Source organism: Colletotrichum gloeosporioides (genome assembly GCF_011800055.1).
Source record: "Colletotrichum gloeosporioides strain Lc1 chromosome Unknown consensus_50, whole genome shotgun sequence".
NCBI classification, from domain to species: Eukaryota; Fungi; Ascomycota; class Sordariomycetes; order Glomerellales; family Glomerellaceae; genus Colletotrichum; species Colletotrichum gloeosporioides.
Window position 1 is genome coordinate 706,161 of NW_025544695.1, and position 23,535 is coordinate 729,695.

Genomic DNA, 23,535 nt, shown 5'->3' on the forward strand with positions numbered 1-23,535 from the left:
GCAGCACCTAAGAATGGGCGCTTACCCCGCGCTCAACACGAACCAAAGTCTAATTTTTGGTTGCGGGCCGTTGAGTTCATCCCGCATCTTCCATTTCCTTTTCTGCCCGTTCAAGTTTTCCAAGCGCCTTGCTTGGCATGTACTTGGTTTGCAAGCTATATTGGCGCTCTATTAACCACCTCACTTAATGTTGTAGCGTATATTTGAGACTATTGGCGTCTCCGAAACCGAGCGAACACCGACTCAGTCGGATTGCCTCTTCCAGCACCTATGTGATAAACGAGCGCACTCTCACAATTGTCATCATGTTGGTCCCGTCTCCCATCACAGCGCGCAATCACCAAGCTCGCCGTATCAGAGTTTCGCTTGCCATGGATATCAAGACCCGTCGCGTAGGATCGGTGCAAGCATCTCGAGCTTCGCCGTACGCTCTGCGACGCCATCTGCCAGAGAACCCCTGCAACCTCACCCACGCACGTCCTCCCAACACCCCCTTTTCGACGAACAGTTCCCACCTGCCATTCATGCATCACGATGTTTGTCGATAAGGTGCGGCGGGATTCACGGACCAACAACTCAAATTGACCAATACCTGCCCCGACACTCTGGAGCCGACTGTAGCAGCTCCATGTCGTCGTTGAGTCTAATACGGCAAGGCAGACTTGACGAGAGCGCGCCATTCGTTGCGTCTTTGTGATGCGGGGAGACCCGTTTTGAAGCATGCATGTTTGCTTGATTCAAGACAGCGTGGTGGGACGGGAACGAGCTCCCCCGCGTAGGTGACGAGGGTGCGGCTTGTCGAGTTTGATTATGCTTATGTATATCCATGGCCGTCCTCTGAGCGTTGGAAATGATGGCAGCTGTCTGTTGCCTGGTGTCATCTGAGCTCCATCCAATCTTCGCATGTGCACAGCTTTGAGCATGCGTTAGAAGGATGGGGTACTCGTTCTTCCCCCAGACTGAGGCGTCTGTCCAGCCTGCTCAGAAGGTGACATTTGCGAAGTCTCCAAAAGCAACATTCAAATCAGAAATCGACGAGACGAAAGATGAGTCCAGAAGCTACCTGCACCGGCTGCAGTATGGATTGGGGCAATACGGCATGATAATTATCGGCGGTGGAACGACGCTCATACTGGGAATTCTCGGCTTTCTTCTCTTCCTGTGGTCCGGCGAAGGCTTCGAAGATGGGAGGACTGCCTCCGTCGCCTGGAGGCGGATCATGCTCGACCAATACATCACACAAGCAATCACCCTGTCAACGGTCCTTCTTCGAAGCGCAGTCACTGCACAATCAGCAATCTACACAAGCCTCGTCGCCGGCATCATATTGGAAAGACACGGGGTACCTCTGTACAGGGTTGCCGAAATCTCCATGATTCGCTGCGCGAACGATGGCCCTCTGAGACTGGCATGGCTGCTTGTATCCTCTGCCCGCAAGTCTATCTTACAGGCGGCGCTCGTGATCATCCTGCTCCTGACTACTCTTGCGGTCCAGTTCTCTTCGACACTCCTGGTCTCAGATCTGCGGCTAGCATCTTTGGTCGGAGATGCCCGCGATAGTACTTTGAGACTACACATGAGTCAGGATGTGATTTCACTCAATCGACAAACGAATGACTGGATTTTGCGGCCCAGAGCGTATGTTCCCTTTGGTGAGGTGCCGTCATCAGGGAACTCCACGCCAAACAACCTGGGGGTTAGCGACACGGGGGTCTTGAACAGAGTCTTTCTGCCTGTTTCTTCGGAGAGAATGTCATCATTGCGCGCTTACGAAGGCAAAGGCTACGGATTTGACTCCCGGTTCGTTTGCATGCGTCCCTCAGTCTCCGCCGCCCTATCCATGACAGTGCCCCCTTCCTCAACCAGTCTGCTGTCTTTCTACCTCGCACTTGTTGGCAACATATCAATCCAGGCAACGTTTAGCGAGGCGGGGCTGCAATTACCACCAGGTTGCGAGGACGGGACGTGCTTCCCTTCGTCCTTCAATTGCTCCCTCCCACAATTCCAATATACCGAAGCACAAGCCAAGCAGGGTCTGACGAACGGTCTATGCCTGCCAGACGGCAGCAACGCCAGAGCAAGCGCCCAAAACTTCACGATTTCAGGTGAGCCTGTGACAGCTTGGTCGGAGGCTTTCTTGTTCTTTCGCACGAACGGAACACATGAGTTGTGGAGGAGCTCTGATGGACGCTTCTTGAGCGTCAACCTCGCCTTGCCAAACGTCTCATACACTGACGGGGAGTGGATCACATACGAACGCCCTATCTCCGAACTCACCCCCGAGGGCAGACGGATCGACAAGGGCGTTCTGAGGCTGGACATGACGATCTGCTTTCAACAAGTCGCTATCAATTTTGCCGACGTCAAGGTCTCGAGTGAAAAGGACTTGACAGAACCTAAAGTGACCTGGGACGCCGACGGAAAGGTATGGGATACTCGCAAAGTCCAACGGCAACTGGGTATTGGGCCTCGATCCAACACCACAACCCGGCGTGGCATCTACAGCGTCGACTTCGTTCAAAATCGACAACATCTCAACGCCACGCAGTATCTCACTAACAAAATCATCAACGATCTCTACAACTCGCCGCGCGATAACATCTCGATCTTCATGGATCCGCTCGGAAGCGGAATCTCCCACGTAAAGCCTAATGTCGAATACCAAGCCATCTTCTCCGACATTCTCAACGCGACCAACAGACCTGGTGTGGCGATGCAGTCCACTTTGACAGCTTTGTCAGGCTCGATCATCAACGATGCGCTCCCGCAGTTCGACGTCAAGGGAAACGCAGTGTTGACTTCGTCTCTTAACGTGCTGACGCCGCAGAGCTTTCGTGGTCTTATGGTTGTGTTTGGTGTGGTTGCATTGAATATGGCAGTCGGCCTGACTTTGATCCTCATCTTCATGGTGCAGTGCAGGTACTCTAGCCAAGGTAATTACTGGCAGGGAATTGCTCAAATTGTGTCGGATGAAACTGCGTGGGTATTGGAGGGTGCGACGCAGTCGTCTGACTCCCATGTTGAAAGTCAATTGTGCGATCAAGATGCTCATGTGCGAGTTGTCAGATCAAGTCGGAGTGGACGGGTCAGAGCAGTGACTGTTGAGTCTATAAGCTAAATATAGTAATGACTACCCTTGCGTTTGTTCACACAAACTAGCAAACCATCCTTACGTTCGACGGTTGAGGTCTTCTTTCGAGTCAACACATAGCGTCTCTTAGAAGTATCTCTCATATGCCTTTGCTGCATCCAGTAACGTCTTCTCAAACGGTATCCAGTTCTGGCCTGTTGTCTTCACCGCCTTGCTCGCATCCACCTTCCTAGATTCAGGGGGCTCGCTATAGTCTTCAAGATAACCTTTCCCTGGTTCGCCTTCAACAATGATATCCCGCCTGTTAGGATAAGCCTTGCGAAGAACATCGCTGTACGCTTGAACGTTGGCGAAGTTGCCATTACCGCCCGCAATGTACCGCTGGCCATCAGTAATGTCCGGGTGATCCACCGCAAACGTGATCAGCCGAGCAACATCCCGGACGTCGACGTGAGTTCCATTGCCAGGTCCCGCCGGCGGTACAGTCTGGCCGTCCATGATCTGGTAGGCGACAATCGCGGTATCGCTCAGCTTGTTCGGGTCTTCGGGCAAAATCAGAGGCGGCCCCGCAACCCAGACTGGGTTGATTGCCGTCATGGTGAACTTGATCTTATCTGCGTTCTTGGTCTGGAAGTCCCAGAATGCGCGCTCGGCTCTGATTTTGCTGACGACGTAGAGGTTGTGGCCGGTGGCGGCGTCGCCGAGCCTCGCGAGCGTGTCTTCTGCCTCGTCGTTCCAGTCTTCCTCTGTAACGCTACGGCCTTGGTACTTTTCTCCCTGGCCGCGCACTGCCACGATCGATGACATGTAGACGAACGACTTCAAACTTGGTTCTCGTAGAGCGGAGTCCAAGATGCCGGTTGTGCCTTTGACGGCTGAGGTGATGATGAGATCCGCGTCTGTGATCTTGAAGTTGACGGGGCTTGCGAGGTGGGCGATGGCTGTGACTCCCTTGACAGCCTCGTTGAAGGCACCTGGGACGGTGATATCGGGCACGAGAGATATTGATAGCTGACCAGACTCGGAAAACGTTGGGAGTGCGTCGAGCAAACCAGAAGCCGACGATTGCGAACGAGTTGCTGCCCTGACGGAATATCCAGCATTCAGGAATGCCTCAACAGTTCGAGCGCCGATGAATCCATTCGAGCCCGTGACAAGGACGAGACCTTTCGTTGGTGACATCTTGAAATCGCTGCGTGCAGTCTTTTCTGTTGGTGTTTCAGCAGGTGTTATTCTAACAAGCTTAATAAGGTGGAATTGTCGCGATTGTGGTCTTGGCTTGATTCTCGAGTTGGAAGATCCAGGTCCTCTTATCAACGCCTGCGTCTTCGCAAATCCGCCATTACATCAACGGAGCGGCGGAACTAAGCTGTATCAAACACGGTCTTAACCCGTGGTACGTACATTGAGTCCGGGTTAACACCATTTTATCGCCGGGCCTTTGAGATTGCCACGGTACGCGACCTGCAATGCTAAGCGCGAATCGGCAGTTCGGCAAGCCATAATAAGCACTAAAGGATTCGACGTTCCGCATCAAAGCTCCCTGTAGCTTGCATTCAGGGTCCTGATATGACATCACCATCATTGCAATCGAACGACCCGAGTTGGGGTTGCACATGACTAAGGTACCGAATATCTTCCAGCAATCTTGAAGGAATACCTTCTTGCTCGCCATCCCTGTAGCGGTGCAGTCTTGATGCGCGCCCGTCTTTTTCAATCCTGAGCTCCCGGGTCCGGAGTCCGACGGTCTTTGGGCGCTAGTCCTCTGGATAGGGCTCTCGTGAAATCCACCTCGCCATACCCCACAACACCAATGTCGAAATTTCTGCAGGTCCCATCAAAATCCCCGGAATACTGCCGGGACACCATCACCGGTTCAAGGACCATCACACGGAAGGGTGGCCGAGTTGGTTATGGCGCCAGGTTAAGGTCAGCTTAACATCTGTTTCCTGGTGGGGCAACCCGCGCGAGTTCGAGTCTCGTCCCTTTCATTTTTCGTTTTTGCTTTCGTTGTCGAAAGACGATGCACTCAATTTTTACTCAGATTGGCCCTCGGTCTGCTCGCAACCCTCCTGTCTCTATTAGGAAGATTCTCTAGTAGCCTGTAGAAGTCTTCCCTAAGCGTGAGTTAACCTAACGGAGATCGTGAAGAGAAGGACTCTCGAGGCAGAAATTCATCATGTGGTGCCTCGGAAGTCGGATTTCTTGGGGTCATTAAGATGTGCTCAATACGGATATTTAAAAGCCAAGCTCCCAAGATCGAAACTTGGTCACCCTTGAAATTGACAGCGGCAGTGCGCTGATGGGTCTGGATAAAACTTCCCGAACAAGCTAGTGGATGGCTGGGCGTTACTCATCCCAACTACCATGATCAGTGAAGAGGCGATTATTGGCTCAATTGAACCAGACAATACTGATAGAACATATGCTTGTTGTTCTGCTGTATTTTTTGCATTCCCTTTTTCCGCTCTGAAATGCCCCGCGGCCGCCGTATTTCATGTCATCCCATCCGTATTTGGATGTTGAAAGGCTCGGCGGGAACGTCGGTGGGAGCAGCAGTAGATACTTGTCACAATGTCGATATTTTCGTCCGTGAGGAGAGTGAACACCTGGAAAACCAATGGCTGTTATGAATCGAATCTTTGTCGAATAAGAAGCAGATTTGCTGGGCGTAGGGATCGTGTAAAAAGCTTGTTGCCAATTAGCTCCCGTCGGATGCAATTTGAGTCCGTAGGGCTGAACAACCAGCTCACCAAGTTTTCTCCTATCCTACATCCCTAAGCACGAGTCAACTTTGCACTGCCGTAACCGGCTACACCCATGATTGCGGGTTCTCGTTCTCCCTGTTAGGAACCATTGTAGCATTACGAGAAATGAGATTGACGCGCATGTCTACGTCGGGAATTTGTAAGTGGCCTCTCATTTGTAAGTAGACAGGAAAGAACCGGCAGTCTTCGCACCCGGGACTTGTGGTAAGTACATAAGTTGCGCGATGTCCTCGCTTGTAGATCCATGAATAATAGGTTAATCAAACCACAATCATCGGAGATTCATATTGTCTTTTATCCACATCATCGCGTTCAAGATGGCCGCTTTTCTCACGTATCTACTGCCCCTACTGGCATTGCCAGCAGTCCAAGCATGCCCAACAAAACATCTCAATACGACATGTGGCTCGGTGTCAGGAAACAAGACAGTCAACGCGTTTCAGCTCTACCCCGAGAACGCTGACTTTGACGAGAAACGTTGCCTAGCTTACTTCAGGTAAGATTTCTTCTGCTGGCTCCAAACAACCACCGGTTTCTCATCTACTTTACCTAGCGTCCTCTACAACGCAAGCGTCGCAACTTGGAATCCGTACACCTCCGAGATCAAGACCATCGAGCTGCCCGGACTCAGCTTTGACAGCGAGCTTCACTCCAGCGGCGTCCGCGTTGATCCTCTTGGCCGGCTGTCCATCATCGTTGACGCCGGCTCCGCTTTCGATACGGCAGGACAGAACATCACCGGCGACAACATCCTCGTAAAGTACGATCTCACGGAGGAGAAGGTCCTCTGGCAGCGCAATTTGACCGAAGTAACTGGCGGCGTTTATGGCGGCTTCCAAGATACAGCTCACGGCCCCGATGGCACCACGTATGCTCTCGGCACCTTCCCCAGCAGCATCATCCACGTCAGCCCCGATGGGTCCGAGGCGACTGCGTGGTACCTCAAGACACCTGCGGACCACACCATCCACGGCTTTTCTGGCCTCGTAGCTGCGCCTGACGGCAAGTCAATCCTCATCGCAGACAGCTCCGATGGGCAGCTTTACCGATTCAACCTCGACACCACTCCTAACGCCACTGCTCCGACACCGGCCCGGGTCCCACTGACGTTGGCGAGCACCATCGGCTCGGCGCTTGACGGCGTTTCGATCCCGTCCCGGTACAAGGGCACCGTCATACTTGTCTCCGATAACGTTGATGGCACGGTCGTGCTTCACTCGGCGGATGCGAAGTGGGAGTCGGCTGCGGTCGTCGGTACCGTCCCTAACACATACCTGGCTGAGGATGGCTCAACTACGGCGACGGTACAGATCGGTGGCAGTGTCTACGCGGTTACCGAGTGGTTTGGCGACGACAAGATTCCGGGCACGCTGGCCGGAAACCGTACGGAGTGGCCACTGGTTGACATCACCACCAACATTGACGCGTTCCTCGCAGCCCAGTGAGTGAAACCTCACCGTTGTAGTTCCACGTCTAGTTTGAGGCAAACTCTGTAGATGATGTAATCATCGAAAAAGAGGGCATCTTGTATTCAATGTAAATATTATCCATAGATCTTACTATTCTCTTAGATGTTGTCCGTCAAGATTGTGATCTTTGCCGCGAGCCTTTCACAGAACGCCGTGGCGCATGTCCTTGCCGTGGCATTGACCCGAAATTCGCGACAAGAAAGCGGACTTTTCCCGACGGGCTGAAGCACGCCATCGTGAATATGGCCCGGTGGTTGGAACAATCTCGCGTCATCTTCCCGGCCGCAGATTGCCCTTGCCCAAAACCACCCTCACTGATAACCGACGATCGCTAATGTTGTCAGGTACGGCATAGACGATAAAATGTGGTTGTAAATGTCAGCAATGATTGATTCTGAATGACTAGCAGACATGCCTGACCATGAGCTGACGATGCCCCAGATTGAAGTCTGGCCACTCATCGCTCGATGTCGCCATGAGACCCGCTGAAGGCGACACTGAATTCGAACCCCAACCTACCTGTCCCTAGAGTAGGAGGCCTTGAGGGTGGCTATTGGCCTGATAGATAAGATCAATGCTCAGTCTCGATCAAAAGACAAATGCCCCCTTCAGGCGCAGTGCGTACACGTCCAAGGCTGTTACGACCATGTCACTACCTCAAGAGAAAGACGTGAAGAACGTTTCCGTCGTCCGGCATAGCAATGAAGAATCGCCAGCTCGTTCCAAAGAGTCCGATCATGGAGCCACCAATGGCGCAAACTACACGGAGTCCAAGAGGACGTGGAAGTCCTTCTTCTGGTCAAGTACGTTTCTCAACCAGATATCCTTTCATATATAATGTGCTGATCATTGAAGCCCTGGATGTTCCTAAGGAGGAGGCCAGATTTCTCACCAAGCTCGATTTGACTCTCATCTCTTCCTCTGCTTTAGGAGTGATGTGTCGCTACTTGGACCAAGTCAATATCACCAACGCATTCAGTATGTGCAACAGTCAGAACTAACCATGCGACAATAAGCTAAGACGCCTTTCAGATAGCGGCATGAAGGAAGACCTCGCACTTTACGGAAAAGAGCTTAACTACGCCAATGCTATCTGGAGTGCAGCCTACGTGTTTGGGCAGATCCCATCCAACTTGCTTCTCACCCGTGTAATAATCCTGAGAGCCCCCGTGTAGGACCCCAAAGACTGACTGAAAGTTTTCAGGTCAATGCGCCTCTTTATATCGCTTTCCTCGAGTTATCATGGACCATTTTCACTTTTGCTACTGCTGGTGTCAAAGATGTCAACCAGCTCTACGTCTTCCGCTTCTTGTAAGCTGAATTTCTCATTTCTCATTCGGATCGTTTGTAAAACTCACAATTCACAGCGTTGGTCTGTTTGAAGCGGGCCATTTTCCTGCGGTTATGTATGTCTGCTCAAGCTACTACAAACCTCATGAGCTTGCTCGACGAAACACCTTGATTCAAGTTTTCACGTCCGTGGGGCCCCTCTTCTCGGGATTCCTCATGGCGGCTGTCTATGCGGGATTGGATGGAGTCAGCGGTCTGCCTGGTTGGAGATGGATGTACATGTTAGTTCTCCAACTAAACCGATGTTGCGGGCCCACGAATGTGGCGAAGCTGACGACCTCTCAGCGTATGCGGTTGCATTTCCTTTCCTTGTGCCGTCTGGACAGCCTTTGCGATGCCTCAGCTACCAGCCCGTGCAAAGGCAAATTGGTTCGTATCTACGTCTTCCCCAACCATAAAGAAAAGGTTCTCACAACTTCTAGGATCTTCACCGAGAAGGAGGTCGAGTTGGCTCGTGCCAGAATGCCTAGCGAGGTTCGGCCGATGACTGGACTTTTCAAATGGACGGACGTCAAACGATGGCACACCACCTGGCACGTTTATCTATGTAGGAGCACTCATCGATCGAGGAAAGTCCCACTCGCTGACACCAAAAGTCCCCATATTCTTCGCGTTCCTCGCACAACTTGGTCAATCCGGGGGATCCAGTAAGAGTCGAAGCCATTGACCCTCCCTAGATCCTGGACTAACAGAAGCTAGTGATCTTTTGGGTGAAGAGCTACAACGTTATCGGAAAACCTCCAGTCTTTTCAGTCGCTGAAATCAACATCATCCCTCTCGGCGTGAGTCCGTCCATAACTTTTTGGGATGTCGTGCTTGGCTGAAACATGATTCAGATAAACATCATCTCAATCGTGTGCACACTCATCAATTCTTGGGTTTCCGACAGTCTTCCCGGATCCGCGCGCTGGCCGGGCATGGTGTTTGCCAGCGTCATGGCCATCATCTTTCCCATCGCCCTTGCCGCGACTCCCGTGCATCCCTCGAATATTGGAAGTCGCTGGGCTCTTTACTGTAAGGCTTCGCCACTTGGAATTACTACTGCGCCAGCGTCGTTGCTAACTATGACATACTCCATTAGATTTGACCGCCCTCTCAGGCACCTGCGCCGGAATCACCTGGACCTGGGTGAACGAGACCAGCAGGCATGATCCAGAAAAGCGAGCGTACACCTCTGCCTTGGTGAGTCATTCTATCCGACATTTCTCCTTCCCCCTCCAAGTCGGCAGAATCTAAGACTTGGGTGTTAATTGTCAGATGAACGCTTTCGCCTATATCTTTACGGCATGGGTCCCGATCTTCACCTTCCCAGCAAACCTTCAGCCTTACATCGTGACCGGAAACTACATTACTGCTGGCTTCGGGGCCTGCGCGGCCCTGACGGCGCTCCTGATTCGGCATTTCTACAACCGCGATCTCGCTAGGCAAAAGTCTGATGGCGGAGTGTAGACACTTGGTGCTGCATTTCGCGATGATTATGAGCGGGCGCCAGCCAACAGATATGTTTGAGGATTGATGAGTACCTGATCATCGAATGGATGGGTCAATCGCCTGGTCAGCTATCAGTAGTCTTCAAGACTTCAAATCATTTGGTTCAATGAGTTCCAGATCAGGGTTAGTTCTGAGAAAGCGCACTGGTCTAGGTATTCTCAACCTAGACAGACACCACAAAGTGAAATCCCTGAGAAACCTTTTGTTCAATTGAGCTCAATTGCCCACGTGTAACCGTCATTGTAGTTCTTGGTATGAGACTTGGGAGTCGCTGTGTTCTGACCGCAATGTGTCCCCTGTAACTAGGCCCTGCAACGCGAACTTTAGCTGTGCGCTGCGCTAGCCCCAATCCATCGCAGCACATCGCTGTAGGTATCTCATAACTTGACGGCGGAACACAACACCGTAGCTAGCAGCGCACGTCTTGTCAGCTGGATTGGATATACTTCCATTTGAGGCGCCCAACAAAAGCCTCTGAACTTCACTAACCAACGGAAATTTAGCCGCTGCTCTGGTGGAGACGACCAATTGGTTTTATTACCCAATGAGGAAATTCGGCCAGCTGTCCCCTCCAGACATCATCACCACCACCGTTTGCTCCCTTCCCATCCATTCGATTTAAAGAGGCCCATCGCTCATCGCATTTCATCCCGATTTACTGTTTATTCATATTTCTCCTTCTTGACAACTTCTACACAGCCACCATGGTTCCCCCAGTTCGCACAGAGAAGAATGAAAAGGCGGTGGCCTATGCCAAATCCCTGACCCACGTCCCCTGGTGCGATGACTACGAAAAGATGATCTCCGGGATGCTCTACAGCTGCATGGCTCCCGAGCTGGTTCACGCCCGGAACCGAGCACGTCGCATGGCTCAGAAGTTCAACACCTACGTCCCCGAAGAGGAGGCAACGGCAGAACAAGTCGCCGACAAGAGGGTCGCCATGATCAAGGAGCTGTTCGGCAAGGTGGGCGAGGACATTTACCTTGAGCCGAGCTTGCAAGTAGACTACGGCTGCAACATCACCATTGGAGACCGGTTCTATGCCAACTTCAAGTAAGATGCCTCGTTCTTCTGCGATTGTTCCAAGTGTTCTTTCCTAACATTGTTTAGCACCGTCATCCTGGACTGCGCACACGTCACCATTGGTGATCGCGTCATGTTCGCTACTGGTGTGAGCCTAATCACGGCGACGCATGAGACTAGCCTGCAGTCCCGGAGAGACAACATTGAGTATGCGGAGCCGATCACGATTGAGGATGACTGCTGGCTGGGAGCCAATGTTACGGTGCTTCCTGGAGTCACGATTGGCAAGGGCTGTACCATCGGCGCCGGAGCGGTTGTGAATAAGGATGTTCCTCCCTATTCAGTTGCTGTCGGAGTTCCAGCCAAGGTTGTCGGTAAAGTAGATCCGATAGATTAATTCTTCATTAGAGAGATGTCCATGACAAAAGCGTTGGTTTATTCACAAACCCATGTGACCTGGTGATCACATACTCTCTGCCGAATTCCTGTGAAGTAACAACAATAATGACGGACTCTTTGAAAACCCAAATAGACACTACTCAAGGCTTCGTACTATCATCACATCACCTGTCAGATTGAGGATGCGTCTTCAGCGGCTTAGCTACAATATTTCAGACCAAAATTTATTTCGGTCACTACTTATGCGGCAGCAGCGATTCCCACCTCTCGTGTTTTCTCACGCACTCACGCATCCTGCTCGCCCTCAGTTTTACGAGGCTTTTGTCCAGTCCATGAGTAGTAAGTCCCGTACGCATGAACCTCAGGATCCCTGATCGCTTTTCGGACCAAGGCAAGAAAGACCTCAATTTCCGTCCGTTCCATGCCCAAAGCCGCCAGCGGCTTACTCGCCGCCGCACCCAGGAAGTCCTCAGTCACGGTTCGCATGTACATGCCCACCAAGCGCAAGGTCTTGTCCTTGGGCCAAGTTCCGACAGGTACCTTATACGACTTCTTCTGAACGTTGACGAACCCTGCCTCCTCCATGATTTTACCGATGCGAGGTCCCACCTGTATATCGATATTGAGCTTCGACATGGCCTGGCGGATCTTCTCCCAGAACTGCAAGAGATACCAGTCGTCTGGCATGGTGCCGTCATTGCAGGCGACGTTGGCGCTGAAATCCTGAGTTTCAACCCACGCACCAGGCTTGAGATTGCTATGAGCGAGCAGTTAGCGTCATAGAAAGGCGTAGGGGCTGCGACTTTTGCACGCTTACGCATAGACACGTTCAATCAACTTAGGTAGATCATGAACTAGAGATGCGAGATTCCGCATGTGGATGAAGTCAAAGTTGTCGCCAGACTGCGTACAATTAGCAACAGAAACTTGCACAGTTTGTAGAAGAATCTTACAAGCCATTCGTCTTCAACGTCATCGACGATGAAGTGAACATTTGGGGGCACCCTTGAGACGGTTAGAGGGAGGGCTGACGCAGAGACTGAATTCATGTACATACCAGTCCGATTGAATGGGAGACAAGTCTAAGCCAGTCACTTCTGCAGAGGGATAGAGATCCCCAACTAGCAGAGAGCTTGTCAGTTGATATCTGTCTTATGGCTTTGTGGCATTTTATGTGACAGAGTTGCCCACAAGCAAGAATCAGACACACCTTCTATCGCCCAGGTACCTGTAAGTCTGTAAACACATGTTCGCTTTTCTCAAGATCAGTCTTGTGACTTCGGACTCACCAACTCCGGTTCCCAGATCCAGAATCTTCTCAGGTGTTTCGCCAATCGGTGCATGGAAGAGTTTCCCGTCGGTTAATTCCATGACCATGGCGTGCTTCATGTCTTCGCGGTTCTGTTCAACATCGTCGTTTGGGATGGGATACTTTCCGTCCCGATAATAGTGGTACCTAAACTTTGTGAACACAGCTACGAATGTAGTTGCCCGTAATCATTTCTTACCGTCTTCCGTTGGCGTAAGCATGCTGCAAGATGGATGACGTAACAGAGGCCGACCCAGAGGAGGACGATTCCCATTCTTGGGGCTCGAACTCGTCCTCGCTCTGGCCAGCGACACCTGCCTCAATAGATTCCGGTGGAGCTTGTTCGGTGGTATCTGCCATTTTCTAAATTTAATACTGTGATATCAGAGCTGCTTGAATTGATCAGCTGCGTCATGCATTCTGCTGGAGCCGCCACGCGTGGATCTTGGGTGGGAGTAACGCTAGCAATGGGGGCGGGGAAGTTGAGAACGTCCAGTCCGTCGATCACGATGGGTCTCGCTCTGTGATTGGTGGACGCTCGAATAATATGGCTCAAAGAGTAGCATCGAATCAAATCTCGTGACGATAAGACTCTAGACTTTTATCCCTATCTTAGTGCCTTCGATCCAGAGAGAGGCCAGTGATAGTCTCCCTTGCGCAACCGCCCGCAGTACTACCCTTGATCCATACCTAGATGACCCGTAACGATGATTCGAGTCGTCTAATAAGATCAAGAGGGAATCGTTGAGTTGACTTAATGCATCTATTTGCGCTTTTGAGACAATACGCGAACACGGTCGAGGAGAATTAACTGGGTAGATAGGATTGGTAATTGGTGATGATCGCCTCCAGTCTAATGCCAAAAAATACACCCAGGGACAAACCGCCTGGTCATGAAGCGCTCCACTATGCTGTCCGGTTCCTTGTACACAAAAGTTTTAATTGCCCAAGAACTCATGCTCATTCCTTGCCAAGTGCCCGCAGACGAACGTAACAATCTTTGGGCTTGAACGTGAGACCCTCCTTTGCAGCATACCCAGACAGTTCCTCCGGGCATTGCAGCAGCTCAAAGTTCCACACAATCAGCGTCACGATAATCCTTAGCTCCAAGTATGCGAGTCTACGACCGAAACACCCGCGCGTGCCGAGGCCGAAAGCAAGTTGAGGGCCGGCCTGCTGGTCAAACTCGCCGTCGACAAGCCAGCGGTCAGGCTTGAACTGGTCGACGTCGTCGTCGTCCCAGACGCGAGCCTTCGCGGCGAGACTGGACTTGCTGCGCTTGGAGTCGTCGACCGGGATCGCGGGCTTCATCATGCTGGGTCCCTTGCCGAGCATCATCACGACGGTGCCTTTCGGGATGTGGTGCCCCAGGAGCTCGGTGTCGCAGATAGCTTCGCGGTCGATTAGCGGGGCGGCGCCGCCGCAGCGGAGAATCTCTTCCATTGTGGCGTCCAGGTAGTGGATCTTGGTGTTCGTGATCTCCTTGATGCTGGGGCTGCGGCCCTCAGCTGCGGCGTCGGGGAAGCCGGCCCGGAGAGCATCGCGCAGCTTCGTCTGCCTGTCGGGGTTGTCTGCTAGGAGCTTGACGCCCCAGCACATGGTGGTGCTAGTTGTATCATGACCTGCGATAACTACACCGAAGACCTGGGAGAGGTTAGCAAGTGAACGTAGTCGTGGTGGAAGAAGGGAGTGCTCACCTCATCAATCATTATAGGGCTGAAGTAGTCGGGCTGTCTGCCCTCGTTCTCTGCCATCTTCTTTTCTCTGAGCACAACCAGCTCAACGGCGGACAGGACTTTCGTCTCCTCCACGTTGCCACTCTCCTTGAGGCGTTGCAGCGCTTTGGCAATCTCCTCTTTGACGTACGCCTGCTTGATAGCCATACCCTTGACAATCTCAGGTCTCCTCTTGACAAACCACCACTTGATCCTGGGAATCGGTGATCCCAACAGATGCTCGATAGCGCCGGCCAAATCCAAAGTTCCCGTAATCTTCTCGTCGCAGTCCCCGTAAGGGAAGTCCATGGGCTTGTTGCCCGAGGTGGAAGCGTTTCGAAGCCGCTCAACATCTTCGGGCTTGAGACTCTCCACAGCTTCCAGCGAGGGTCGGATGGCGCTGATAGGGAAGTTGCCTCCAAATGTGAAGGCATTCACGGCGTCCAGGGCTCCATAGTAGATGTCTAGCTCAGCGGGGAAGGGCCGTCCGTCAGCCATCCGAGTCTTGTCGTTCCAGAGGTCGATGAGTCTCTGAACGCCCGCGTACACAGCAGGGCCAGCGACCTCGTTGAGGAAACCCGGGGACATGAGGTCCTGCAAAAGCCTTCGGTGCCGCTTCCACTCGCTATCCGTCTTCAGGTGGATGTGGTGGTTTGGCGCGCTGCTCTCCAAGAGATCGGCCGTCGCGCGCGATCTGTCGAATTCCTTGCGCCGCATGAGGATATCCTGCGCCTCTCGGAAGTCGCACAGGATTAACGTGGGCCGGTCAAGAGGACGGATGAAGACCTGGAAGAGAGGCGAGCCGAATTTTGCCGCCTGTTCCTGCAGCCAGAGGTTGAACTCTCCGGTGCGCTTGATGCCTTCCATCAGGGACGGGATGTCTCCCAGAACGCTCTTTGTGGCGCTCACATTGTGCGGGATATTAGATATCGGCTTCGGTAGGGCCCATCGGTAAAAGGCGTAGAGGAGCACTACGGCTGCGATAGAAAGAAGGGCATATGGTTTTGCGAAAAGACTCGCGTCGGTTGAGCCGGAAGGCACGCTGATGCCTGGCATCGTGATGTCTGTGAGAGGTCGAAATTCCCGCGACGCGTGACGTCAAAGAGGGTTTCGAACTCTGCCAGCGAGCGGCACGGCGCTTTTTAAATCACCAAACACGCGTGAGGGTTTGGAGGGTAGTCGGACATCCAAACGGAGCATCGGGCTGGACCATTCGTCCGTTTTCTAGATGAAGTTTAAGGGTCCGGTGGGAGAAGCATGGGGCAGTTCGCAGCTCGTCAGGCTCTCCGCGGGCGGGCAACCGGCAGAAACCCACAAGAGTTTGGTGACGCCGCCACGGGAGCAGAGTGGGACACGAACGTCTTACCAGACGCGGCAATTCACTCGTCGCAGAAAATTGATGTGAGTAGGGATGACCCCCGTATGTGAGCCGTGTGGCCCCCGCGAGGCCCCGCCTGTCTCTACCAGGCTTTATTGTGCCATATTCACGGGGGAGAAAACTCTCCAAGAGTGGACGAATGATATCGACCGAAACGGGAGGTTCCAGATTGTGTGTTCCCTCTGCCATGAGCGGGCGTCCGCCGGACTGATGTTTGGTCTCGGTTCCGTTTGTACGGGAAAGCGGCTGAACACTGGACTCTTCCTGGTTCATCCTGTTAGATTGGGAACGGGCCAATCAGAGTCAGTGGAAATGCGTAACTAGTCAGTTCTTTGAAGCGCGATGAATGGGGTGGGTTTGTTCCGACCGGATTTGTGTCTCTGCCACTGTGGTGGCTGACAGTGATTATCGCGGTTTCGTCAAGAGGCCCAGGCCCCATGTGCCTGATGTCACCTAGTCCACTCCCGGCTGAAGGCCCTTGCTTTTTGTGAGATGCCAGGCGATAAAAAAGCAAACAAGCGGTCAGCCCAGCGCCAAAGAAACGTGGCGACGACGTTGATGCGTATCCAGTTTGAGATGCATTCGCGATGCAAAACCGGACGCTTATGCAGGCCTCACGCGATGTCATCTCTGGGATCTTGAGCTAAGTGAGATCCGCAGATAGACACGATGTTAAGCGATCGGCAACATGGAGTGAGACGCCGGAGACATTTGTTCATATTTGGTTAGTCTTGGGCTGGCTAGCAGGGGCCACGGCAGATTTGAATTGCGGCAAAAAATGAGACGAGTCACGGTGCACAGCTTGCGGCAAGCGACATCAGATGAAATAAACAAAAACATAAAAAGATAGAACCCATAGTGGATTTTAACCACTTTTTCTCCCCGAGGTGGGCTCGAACCACCAACCTCCAGATTAACAGTCTGACGCGCTAGCCAATTGTGCCATCGGGGATGAGCTCGGAATGAGCTGGACAGGTCGTTGACGTCGCAGTGACAGGAACCGCTTTATCAATCTTCAGGATCCATTTGGGCGGCTGTGTGGCAAGTTTGAACCCTAGGGTGCGGGCCGCAGACGTCGGTAGTGAATGTGGATGTGACTGTTTCTGACCAAAGAACGCGAGTAATTCGTCACCAAACTCCTGACAGGTGGACACCACAGGGGCCTTCGCTCCGCTGTATTTCGAATCGAGGACTCGACCCCTTCTGCAATCTCGATTGCTTCCTGCTGGCGGATGTGCACTGGAAAATGGTTAAAGTCTTCACCATGGCCGTTCACGATGCATGGTCTCAACCGAATCATTCAAGAACCTAGATACATAGTCATTATGATCACGTTTCGGAGACAAGTGCTGATAGATCAATGAATACGATTGCTCGGATTTGGGAGTAATGATTCCACAAGCACTTCCACCGGCACAGCAACAACCGATGATCATCAGCGAGTTAAAACTTCTCGCCGCCCAGTCCCTTCAAGTCATCTTCAGCGTTCTGAACCTGCGGTACAACAGTCTTTGCAAAAGCAGAAGACTTGATCCTTGATTCAAAGAGAAAGTCAAGATCGGCGTGGGTCCTTCCCTTGGTCTCAGGAATCTCTAGCCATGAAACAAAGAGAACCAAGATGCTGGTACCCGCGAAGAAGAACCCAATCTTACCTCCCCAATTCGCCTCGTCGGGGTTGTAAAGATAGGGCGTAAAGAAGCTGAAGATCCAGGCTGCGATAGATTGGGCAGCGAGGCCAATGCCGGCTGACTTGGACCGCAGCCGGACGCAGGAGACCTCGGAAGCGATGACCGGAACCGCGCTGGCCACACCGAAGCTGTTGAAGAACCCGAAAAGAAGAAGGGCGACTCCAACGAACCTGCAAATGGTATTAGTATTGAGTTAACGTCAAGAGAACATCCTTCAAAACTCACCATCCAGCCGCGGGGGTGTTGAAACAGGCGGCGATGCCCATAGCAGCCCAAGAAAAGATATCGAGAACGATGCTGATGAGAATCATTGTTCTTCTGCCAAACCTCGGCACTGTGTACCACGAGATCATGTTCGCAACCATATTCGAGGCGACGCCGATGAGGTTGACCATGAGTGAGTACTTGGCGGACATGCCGGCCATGGTAAGGAAATAGGCCCCGTTCTGCAACAGCGCCATGCCGACGAACTGCTGAAGGATGTTGAGGAAGATTATGATACGCGTACGACGCAGATTGACGCCCTGGAAGCATTCACGATAAGTTGGGGGACCTCTGCACCGGGCCGTGTCATCGTCCTCGTGCGCTAGTGTGGCCTGAATTCTCTGGAGCATATTCTGGCCGCCGCCGGTTCCAAGCTTTTGCAATGACTTTTCTGCTTTCTCTATGTGGTCCTTGGAAATCAGCCAGACTGGGCTTTCCGGCAGCAACAGAGCGGCGATGACGGCTACTCCGCCGAATGCCCATTGCGTAGCGAATGGTATCTGATAAGACTCAGAACTCAGGTTGCCGACTTCGTTGTAAACGATCGTGATTGCGAGGAGGTGCCCAAAAGACTGTTGGACAAACCCGTTAGCATCTCGCTTTACGAAATCATCTCGGAGACGCGTCTACTCACAACGTTGAAGGCATAAAAACCCAGGACAACACCGCGAAGATTCTTGGGTGCAATCTCAGAGATGTATGTCTGACAAGCAGACATGAGAACGCCACAACCCATTCCAATAATGATCTTGGCGAATAGGAACAAGACCCTTCTGTCAGTTGTCCCGGATGGCATGCCGGACGTGAAAGCTGCAGCTGTCCCAGCTAGTCCCAAGATGCCCCCGAGGAAGAACGTTGCCCGCCGACCGAAGCGGTCTTGGAACCAACCAGCGATTATGGAACCGCCCGCAGCGCCGGCTTGGACAAGACCGTTCCACAAGCCGAGCCACAGAGCTGGGAGGATTGATGTTCTGCCGTACCCATCCCCAAAGTCTTCACTATTTCAAGATATCAGCTATATGTGATTACAAAAAAGTTAGAAATGAAAACTAGTCGCATCGGGCTGTACCGAAATTTTGGGAGAGCTGAGATAGCCCCAACAACCACAAGATCGTATCCGAACATCAGCGGCCCTATGTTGGCGAGAATCGCGAACAAGACCACCTTGCGGTGGCGGAGAATGGCTCCCCATGGACGTTCAATAGGTGCCGACTCTTGCTGAACTTCGCTTTGGCCTGGCCTTTCGACCATTTCGACATTAGCCTTGGGGTCTGTGTCGCCAGCCATGATTATCAAAGAGCAGCTCGAAGAAAATGGAAGCAGGGTTTGGCTCGCTCGACTTCAGCTGAATTCTGCCCGCTTATGTGAACCTTGCCTTTATAGTGCGTTCAAGCTATCAAACTCAATCTTGGAGAGACCCGGCCACCTAGCATGCACCCCAGAGTTTTCGATTTGTTCCCCAGACTATCCCCCACGCTTTCATAATCCTCCCCGAATCCATCCCCCACTCCCCGCAGGAACCCCGGAAATGCGAGTCGCGTGTCCCGTGAACTGGGTCGCGCTATGGGTGATATTCTAGCGGACTAATCCGCACTCATTTGCGTTTGCCTTACCTGAAACCCCTATCAGTATACGATTTATTACCCCTCCACACCACTTTTTACTATTAATAATGACACTACTAATATTAATTAACGCGCTTTTTAATATAATTTAGGCTTTTTAATACTATTTAGAGCGTAATATAAGTATAATATTATAATACTAGAGTAGGATAATAATAATCCTACTTTTATATAACTAGTATAGTTATTAAAGCTAGTAATATTATATAAAAGTAAGAATATCTCCTCTAAACTAGGATTTATACTAATAAGATTAGTAATATAAAAATCCTTTCTACTTATTTTAGTTCTCTAAGAAGAAGATTATAAAAGAGAGTTTATACTATATTAACTTTAATTTAATTTAAAATATATTACTTTTAATAAAATAGCTATAATAAGAAACCTCTAATTAACTATAAAAAGAATAGTAAAATCCTCTACTAGCCTTAAGAGAAATAAAACTAACTTAATTAATAAGAAGTATAATAGTAATTAGAACTCTTAAAATAAAATAAATATAAGAGGAAGAAGGTTTTATATTAGTAGTAGTATATATAAACCTATAATTATAGTTATTACTTAATAACCTTAGCTATAAATAAACTTTATAAATAAGTAATATAACTTATTAGTACTAGAAGTAATAGAGGATAATATTAATAAAGTTAAGGAGATACCTATAGAATAGCTAAAAGTTAATAATATTAAGGCTATTACTAAGCTTATAATTAAGACTTCTATTAAACTACTAATTAATCTTATTACTAAAGAGGATAACCTATTTAATAAGTATTTTTTACTACCTCTATTATAACTATTATTACTACTACTACTTCTTATAGAGGTTTAAGTTTATATAAAGATTAAGATTATTAGGAATAAAGTTAAGATATAACTAAACCTTAAGTTTAAAGAGTTAAACTTAAGTGATTTCTACTTAGTAGTTAACTATATTATATATAATATAATTTAAGACTTTAACTATAAGTATAAGTTATAATATAATAACTACTTCTTTAAGTTTCTCTCTACTTAAGTCTTTTTTACTTCTAAATTAAACTATTAAATAGTATTCTTAAAGGAGATATTCTATATAAACTTAGAAAATATTAGAGTATTATAATTATAGTTATTTAATTATTAGTAATAGCTTATTAATACTATCTCTAATAATAATAAGAAGAATAAGCTATTATAAATTAAGATTCTTATTAATACTATAATAAAAGAACTTAATTAATATATACTAATCTCTATAAGTTACTATTATAAGTCTTAATAGTTATCTCTAATACTATTTAGTATAGGTTCTATTTATAAGAGACTAGATACCTAGCTGGAGGGCTTAGGGATAGCTTAGCTAGTAGAGGCTAAATAGATAGGAAGGTCTATAGGTCTAAGGTATAAAACCCTCTATAATAAGGACTTAGTAAGTACTTACTAAAGACTAAAAAGGAAAGAACTTAGAAGAAGTAAGTAAAAGTAATATAGTAATACTATATTTACTTTTTAAGTATTTCTTCTATTAATTTAACCTAATTATAGCTTATAGCCCCTAAATACCTTTATAATTTTTTTATTTCTACCCTACTTTAAGAAGATTAGTAATAATAATAATACTATATATCTAAGTAATACTTACTAATTAGGTTAAAGAAGTTATACTTAGTATTTACTAAGTATTAAGTGAAATAGCTTATATAAGCCTATATAGGGAAGATAACTTTAGTAAATAATTAGAGGATAATATAAGTTAATAAGGGGAGGTAAGAAGCTATACTTTAAGTAAAACTAGAAACCTTAAAGAGGATAGGTTATTTATACTAAATACTTACTAACTAGGCGATAAGTATATATAAGAGAATAGAAAATAAGAGACCCCTCCCTATAGATTAAATAGGCTATAAAGCTAGACGTCTATAGCTATAACTAATAGGCTAGTTTAAGCTAAAAAGCTAGATAAAATAACTAACTAAGGACTAATATAATAGATTATAACTATAATAGCTAACTAGAATAAGTTAATTACTACTATATTAAGTAACTAAGTACTTACTAAATAATTACCTAAAGTTTATAAGAAACCTTTAAACTATAATATAGTTTACTTTACTAGTAAATCTATTAGTATAAAAAGGGAAGATTAGCTTATTATAGTAGAAGAGGTTTATAGGTATTACTCTAATTACTCTAATAGCTAATATATCTAGTAAGTCTTAAGTATAATAAAGTATACCTTATAAATAGAATAGTAAACTTATTAATAAATACTTATAAATATATTAAGAAAGTAAATTAACTTTATATAGGATAACTTTAAGATCTTTATAAGAAGGTAGTATATAGTACTTAAATTCTAAGAATAAAACTACTATAATACTTTAAGATAGTATTATTAAAAAGATAATAAGAAACTTATTATATATTAAGTTTATTAGGAGTTTATTAACTAAGTCCTTAATAAGTTAAATATAAGTAATATAAAAGCTTATATATTTTTTTAAAGCTTTATTAAGACCCTAAAGGATAAACTCTTTAAATAAGATATTAATTACACTAATATATATATAATTACTTTATATATATAGAGATTATAAGAGATTATAGAAGGGAGGTATATAGGAAGACTTACTAGTTACTCTAAATTATATAAGTAACTATACTTAAGTTCCTTAGATTACCTTTATAAGAGTAACTTATAACCTCTTTAATTAATAGATCTAAAGGAGTACTATCTAAAAACCTTATCTTAGAATAACTATCTAATAAACCTCTATATAATACTTAGCTTTAATAGTAGGTTACTTAACCTCTAGGGAACCTAATATTATAATTATAAGAAATATAGATATATTTCCTCTAATTATACTAAACCCTATATATAGTTTATAAGTAGTAACTAGAACTTAAACTTAAGAAGGGGTAGGATTAATATTATTATAGTTTTTTATATAATTAATACTAAAGATTTAGGAAATAAATAAGTATAGAAATAACTTTAAGGAGTATTATATTAAAAATCACTTTAATCCTTATAAACTAAACTATTAAGGGTTAAGTAATTATACTTTAAGTATATAATAAGCTTAAGTTAGTAGTTAATATAGATATTTATATTATAGTTAACTTTATATAAGAAGACCTTATTAAGAAACTCTTATTAAAAGAAGCTATTAGTATTATAGCTTTAGAGCTAATAGACTTTTAAAGGAGACTTATATTTATTAATAAGGTTTACTAACTTATATTCTTCTTAATTAATAGCTAAAGTTACTTATAAAAGATTCACTAAGCGTTTATAACTAACCTATACCTTAAAGGGGTAGGAGATATCTTTTTATCTAATAACTTAATAAGTAGAGAAGGTATCTATATAGATACCTATACTTATACTTAGTTATATAACTATATCTTATTTACTAAACTAGAAGTAATAATATAAGAAATTATTAAGAATAGCTAGAAAGTTTATATAATATACTTAATAGAAGCTTTAGTCTTAGATAAAAAGGATATTAATACCTTAAGTGAACACTTATTAGAGAATAAGTATAAAAAGAAAATCCTTAAAGAACTTTAAATCTTTATAGATATTTTTAATAAAGAGAATATAAAAAAAGTCCTTAAACTAAAAGGAGTAATATATTATATTAAGCTTAAGTTTAATAAAAAGCTCCTATATAAGCTAATATACTTTATATTAGTAGAATAATTATAAACTCTTACTAAATATATTTAGGAAATAGAGGTAGCTAGATATATCTACTATTTAACTAGCTTTATAGGAGTATTAGTTTTATTTATATCTAAGAAGGATAGTAGTTTATAACTATATATAGATTATAGAGGATTAAATAAAATTATAGTGAAGAACTAATACTCTCTACTACTAATTAGTAAGCTTTTAGATAGGCTTACTAGTATAAAGTTTATTTTAAAAATTAATTTAAGTAAAGCTTATTATAGAATTATAATTAATAAA

General features: G+C 47.1%; 9 protein-coding genes across 9 annotated transcripts; 4 read left to right on the forward strand and 5 right to left on the reverse strand.

Moving 5' to 3' along the window:
- Positions 1–934: 934 nt before the first annotated feature.
- Positions 935–3,098, forward strand: GCG54_00000711 (uncharacterized protein; the record flags this gene model as incomplete). Its single annotated transcript, XM_045400845.1, has 2 exons — positions 935–2,933; positions 3,028–3,098. 2 exons carry the CDS (start codon positions 935–937, stop codon positions 3,096–3,098), a joined length of 2,070 nt encoding a protein of 689 aa, XP_045263518.1.
- A 119-nt stretch (positions 3,099–3,217) lies between these two features.
- GCG54_00000712 (uncharacterized protein) lies at positions 3,218–4,273 on the reverse strand (the record flags this gene model as incomplete). Its single annotated transcript, XM_045400846.1, has 1 exon — positions 3,218–4,273. The coding sequence occupies one exon, from the start codon at positions 4,271–4,273 to the stop codon at positions 3,218–3,220; it is 1,056 nt and encodes a 351-aa protein (XP_045263519.1).
- Positions 4,274–6,176: 1,903 nt separating this feature from the next.
- Positions 6,177–7,304, forward strand: GCG54_00000713 (uncharacterized protein; the record flags this gene model as incomplete). The annotated part of the gene is made up of 2 exons (XM_045400847.1): positions 6,177–6,355; positions 6,413–7,304. The coding sequence occupies 2 exons, from the start codon at positions 6,177–6,179 to the stop codon at positions 7,302–7,304; spliced, it is 1,071 nt and encodes a 356-aa protein (XP_045263520.1).
- Positions 7,305–7,974: 670 nt separating this feature from the next.
- Positions 7,975–10,127, forward strand: GCG54_00000714 (putative transporter SEO1; the record flags this gene model as incomplete). The annotated part of the gene is made up of 12 exons (XM_045400848.1): positions 7,975–8,131; positions 8,184–8,306; positions 8,361–8,476; positions 8,533–8,639; positions 8,696–8,899; positions 8,964–9,047; positions 9,101–9,225; positions 9,275–9,325; positions 9,378–9,460; positions 9,515–9,692; positions 9,760–9,860; positions 9,936–10,127. The coding sequence occupies 12 exons, from the start codon at positions 7,975–7,977 to the stop codon at positions 10,125–10,127; spliced, it is 1,521 nt and encodes a 506-aa protein (XP_045263521.1).
- Positions 10,128–10,873: 746 nt separating this feature from the next.
- On the forward strand, positions 10,874–11,590 carry GCG54_00000715 (putative acetyltransferase; the record flags this gene model as incomplete). Its single annotated transcript, XM_045400849.1, has 2 exons — positions 10,874–11,223; positions 11,281–11,590. 2 exons carry the CDS (start codon positions 10,874–10,876, stop codon positions 11,588–11,590), a joined length of 660 nt encoding a protein of 219 aa, XP_045263522.1.
- Positions 11,591–11,877: 287 nt separating this feature from the next.
- On the reverse strand, positions 11,878–13,261 carry GCG54_00000716 (Secondary metabolism regulator laeA; the record flags this gene model as incomplete). Its single annotated transcript, XM_045400850.1, has 6 exons — positions 11,878–12,349; positions 12,410–12,495; positions 12,546–12,597; positions 12,650–12,739; positions 12,803–13,048; positions 13,101–13,261. 6 exons carry the CDS (start codon positions 13,259–13,261, stop codon positions 11,878–11,880), a joined length of 1,107 nt encoding a protein of 368 aa, XP_045263523.1.
- Positions 13,262–13,494: 233 nt separating this feature from the next.
- On the reverse strand, positions 13,495–13,859 carry GCG54_00000717 (uncharacterized protein; the record flags this gene model as incomplete). Its single annotated transcript, XM_045400851.1, is given in 2 exon segments — positions 13,495–13,754; positions 13,772–13,859. The coding sequence occupies 2 exon segments, from the start codon at positions 13,857–13,859 to the stop codon at positions 13,495–13,497; spliced, it is 348 nt and encodes a 115-aa protein (XP_045263524.1).
- Positions 13,860–13,861: 2 nt separating this feature from the next.
- On the reverse strand, positions 13,862–15,672 carry GCG54_00000718 (Cytochrome P450 27C1; the record flags this gene model as incomplete). The annotated part of the gene is made up of 2 exons (XM_045400852.1): positions 13,862–14,545; positions 14,599–15,672. The coding sequence occupies 2 exons, from the start codon at positions 15,670–15,672 to the stop codon at positions 13,862–13,864; spliced, it is 1,758 nt and encodes a 585-aa protein (XP_045263525.1).
- A 1,765-nt stretch (positions 15,673–17,437) lies between these two features.
- Positions 17,438–19,233, reverse strand: GCG54_00000719 (General alpha-glucoside permease; the record flags this gene model as incomplete). The annotated part of the gene is made up of 4 exons (XM_045400853.1): positions 17,438–17,852; positions 17,908–18,518; positions 18,581–18,944; positions 19,016–19,233. The coding sequence occupies 4 exons, from the start codon at positions 19,231–19,233 to the stop codon at positions 17,438–17,440; spliced, it is 1,608 nt and encodes a 535-aa protein (XP_045263526.1).
- Between the last annotated feature and the right edge of the window lie 4,302 nt (positions 19,234–23,535).